This window comes from Neophocaena asiaeorientalis, unplaced genomic scaffold, assembly GCF_003031525.2.
Source record: "Neophocaena asiaeorientalis asiaeorientalis breed wild unplaced genomic scaffold, Neophocaena_asiaeorientalis_V1.1 scaffold78, whole genome shotgun sequence".
Classification (NCBI taxonomy): Eukaryota; Metazoa; Chordata; class Mammalia; order Artiodactyla; family Phocoenidae; genus Neophocaena; species Neophocaena asiaeorientalis.
The window spans coordinates 19,898,828-19,902,439 of record NW_020175018.1 but is presented as its reverse complement, the minus strand read 5'-3'; the positions used below and the strand labels follow the sequence as shown (position 1 = coordinate 19,902,439).

The 3,612-nt window shown below is 57.2% G+C and overlaps 1 protein-coding gene across 1 annotated transcript; it reads left to right on the top strand.

Annotated features, from left to right (window-relative positions):
- The first annotated feature begins 18 nt into the window (after positions 1-18).
- NRARP (NOTCH regulated ankyrin repeat protein) lies at positions 19-2,187 on the top strand. Its single transcript, XM_024762119.1, has one exon. The coding sequence runs from the start codon at positions 63-65 to the stop codon at positions 405-407; it is 345 nt and encodes a 114-aa protein (XP_024617887.1). The 5' UTR covers positions 19-62; the 3' UTR covers positions 408-2,187.
- Positions 2,188-3,612: the final 1,425 nt, after the last annotated feature.

Below are 3,612 nucleotides of genomic sequence, written 5' to 3'. Positions count from 1 at the left end.
GCGCCGAAGCCGCCGCCCGCGCTGAGCCCCGGCCCGGCCTGCGGCCAGCGCCCGGCGGCAGCATGAGCCAGGCCGAGCTGTCCACCTGCTCGGCGCCGCAGACGCAGCGCATCTTTCAGGAGGCCGTGCGCAAGGGCAACACGCAGGAACTGCAGTCGCTGTTGCAGAACATGACCAACTGCGAGTTCAACGTGAACTCGTTCGGGCCCGAGGGCCAGACGGCGCTGCACCAGTCGGTCATCGACGGCAACCTGGAGCTCGTGAAGCTGCTGGTCAAGTTCGGCGCCGACATCCGCCTGGCCAACCGCGACGGCTGGAGCGCGCTGCACATCGCCGCGTTCGGCGGCCACCAGGACATCGTGCTCTATCTCATCACCAAGGCCAAGTACGCGGGCAGCGGCCGGTGATGCCGGCCCGGACCCCGACCCGCGCGCGGGCCCCGCGCGTGTCCTCCCTGCTGTACCTTCCCTCCAACTACCTCGGTGTGCGCCCGGCCCTCGGCGCCCGCGGCCACCACAAGTCCGGCGCGCAAGTCGGTGCCCACGGGAGCCGCGCCCGCCCACCCGCGGCCCGGGGTCGGCGCCCCCCGCGGCCGCCGGGGACCGGCCGGAGCGCTTCCCACGGCCCCGCCCGCCGCCGCGCGGGTGGGGGCAGGGCGCGGGCTCCAGCCCCTTTGAAATTTGAGTCTCGCTACCAGCAAGTTCGGAATCCCGAGACACCGGATCCTCCGCTCAAAATGTTCTCCTGAAGGTGGAAGGACCCGTGGCCGACGCGCGACGGAGACGACGCTCTGCTCTTCCCGGGCTTCTAAACTATTTATCACGTGTGTGCATATTTGTGGGTGATGTTTGTGCGCCTGAGTTTTCTGTTTGGAAAATATTTCGCGTGGTCAATGTGGTTATGGGGGGGAAGATGCATTTTTTTTTTCTAGTCTTAAAACTAAAAACTTGAGTCTGTCATTTCTTGGTTGCACTGAAATACCGCCCAGCCTGCTGGTTTCCCCGTGCTGCTCCGTCTCCCTCCGGCTTCTCTCCCTCACCTCTCTCCCCTCCTCCCCGCCCTCCCTTTCCTCCTCTCTCTCACACTCACACACACAATTCCGCGTGAGTTTTGGAAGCCCCCGGCCTCCCTCCGCCTTGTCCGGTGAGAGGCCACCATCCCCCAAGCCTGCCGGTTTGCAAAGCTTCCGCGGGAGCCTGGGTGCTCGGGTGTGGCGGTGATGGGGGGTGGGGTGGGGATCAAGCCTTTTCTAGTGAGTTCTAGTATAGTTAACAGTCGATTGCACACTTTTTTTAAAAAAGTAAATGGATTTGCCACGATTAAATGTCATAACATTTATGACAGAATATAAAATATTAACATATTTTAAGCCAAGTGTTAGGTGTATTTTTTGAATCTTGGTTATAGACCCAATTTTAAAGGGCGTTGTATCCAGCGTCGTGAAGGCAACTGTACCCATATTTATATTTTTATAAAATGCCTATAAGACTGTGAATCTCTTGTGCTAATTGCTGAGTGAGCTGAAGGGCCACTTTGCCCCTCTTCAGCCTCCCGGAGCTTCAAGGACCCGATTCGAATCCGAAAATCCTGCCACGGGGGAGGGGCCGCCGGGAGGGGCCGCGCGAGGACCTAGGACGGAGGCGGTGCTTCTGCGTCACTTTCTGTCCCGAAAGGCGCCCTTCCTGGTTTCAGAGGTTCCAATTTTCTATGCAACCCCACACCCCTTGTTGTTTTGATCCTGAGAAATAAAAGGGAGGCTGAATTATTCAAATTTAAATGAGGCTTCCCCTGGGTAGAAGTGCTGCTGACCCTTCGTGCAAAAATGGGGAGCACTTGAGGACACAGGTGGGTGGAGGCCCTTTGTGCGTGGCTGGTCAGATTTGGGCAGTCATCTGTGGCTTTTTATAAAACTTTGTGTGAGAAGAATATATTGATAATGTCAGTGAAACAAGCAGACATTGAAACTGAGGCACAGATTACTCCAAAAGGAGTTTTTCTGTATATTTTTTCTAGATGCAAATACCTTTTTTAATTATGTTAATTAATGTTAAGACTTTCTAGGCTTACATGGAAGCTGTGTATGGGTCCCGGTGTGATCACTTTTAACTGGATGAAGTCTGCAGCACATTCCTGAGTGTACGATATAGACTTGTAGCCCAGCGTGAAAAATTTATAAATAAATTTTTCATTGATCTTTTTATATTAAAAAAGTTTGTTGGTTCTTCTTGGGCTTGGCGCCGGGACGAGGGTCAGGCTGCAACATGCTGTTTGCGGGTGACGGCTGTGCAGCGCTTGGCTTGTTTCCACCTGAAGACAGAGCCTGGTAAGCTGCCTCTTGGCTCAGCTCAAAGGCACCGCAGTGGCCACGCACAGGACTTGTGGGGGCCCGCCTGCCTGCTTCCAGCCGTGGGAGTGGGGCACCTGAGGGCGCCCAGAACCACTTCCTCTGCTCCCTGGCAAAGGCCTCCACGTGGAAAGTTCTACTTGAAGCTCTTCCCGCCCTTCCCCCTCCCAAAGCCAGCCTGAGATGCCAAGGGTCTTAGGAGGGATCAGGCCCCCCTTAGGAGGGATCAGGCCCCTCTGGCTCCCTGCTACTGTGGGTTTCTGCTGGACCACCTGCTGCACAGAAAGGGTATCTTTCAAATTTTGGGGAACTTCTGATGAGTAAAAGGCCCCTTCCTCTGCTCCGGTCCCTGGTGGTGCCTGGGAGATGAGGCAGCCACTCCCCCAGAGCACAGACCCCGAGTTCCCGAGTTCAACTCTGGGTCCACCCCGGAAGCTTGCATGGGATGGGGTGCAGGGGAGGACATCCCCCAGGGGCAAGAGTAGCCTGCCCAGAGGGGACGGAGAGCCAGTGGGCCAAGGAAGTTCTAACTTTACTGGGACTCGAGAGTTACAAGATAACTTTCTCCTGTAAAGCTTCCAGAGCCCCCCTGTGAGAAGCCTGAGGGTGGCAGCTTCACCTCAGGGGGTTGCAGCTACATTTTGTCCCAAGACGGGAAGACGGACGCATTGCCCTTACCCTGTTCCTACTTTGCATCTCCAGCTCTGTTCTGCCCTGAGGATTTTCCGAGTGAATTTTCAGTTGGTTACACAAGCATTTACTGACCCCCAGCTGGCCCACTAGATGGACCAGCTCCCTCGTTAGATGTCACAGAGGTGAGTGGAATATTTGATGCACATGAGGCCCCAGGGGAAGGCCTGACCTGAGGCTTCAGGGGGAGCGGCCGAGGGTGCTGGGGGTGCCTGGCCCCGAAGGAGGAGGTGCTGAACTTGGACGCTGTTGGGGTATAAGGCCTGGGCACTACCCGGACCCCAGGTGGGCCGGACCTCGTCACCACTTCCCACCCCAGGCACTCGCGCAGGAGAGGGAGTCAAAGCTATAAACAAATGAGCAGAGGGTGCAGGCTCCCACTCCGGGACCCCTGTCACCTGGGAGTCCCCACCACCCCGCCTCAGGCAGGTCTTCAGGGGTGGGAACAGCTCTTCAAGCCTTTCTGTGGCCAGGGCGAGAAAGAAGGCGCAGCTGACGCTCCCCGGGGCTGGGCCTCTGGGAACCCCTGGAGTGGCTGCCATGGAGAAAGCAGACAGACCAAAGGGGGAAGGGCAGGG

Bases quoted from the DNA above. Each gene is read 5' to 3' on its own strand.
- NRARP (XM_024762119.1), top strand. From the start codon at position 63: ATGAGCCAGGCCGAGCTGTCCACCTGCTCGGCGCCGCAGACGCAGCGC.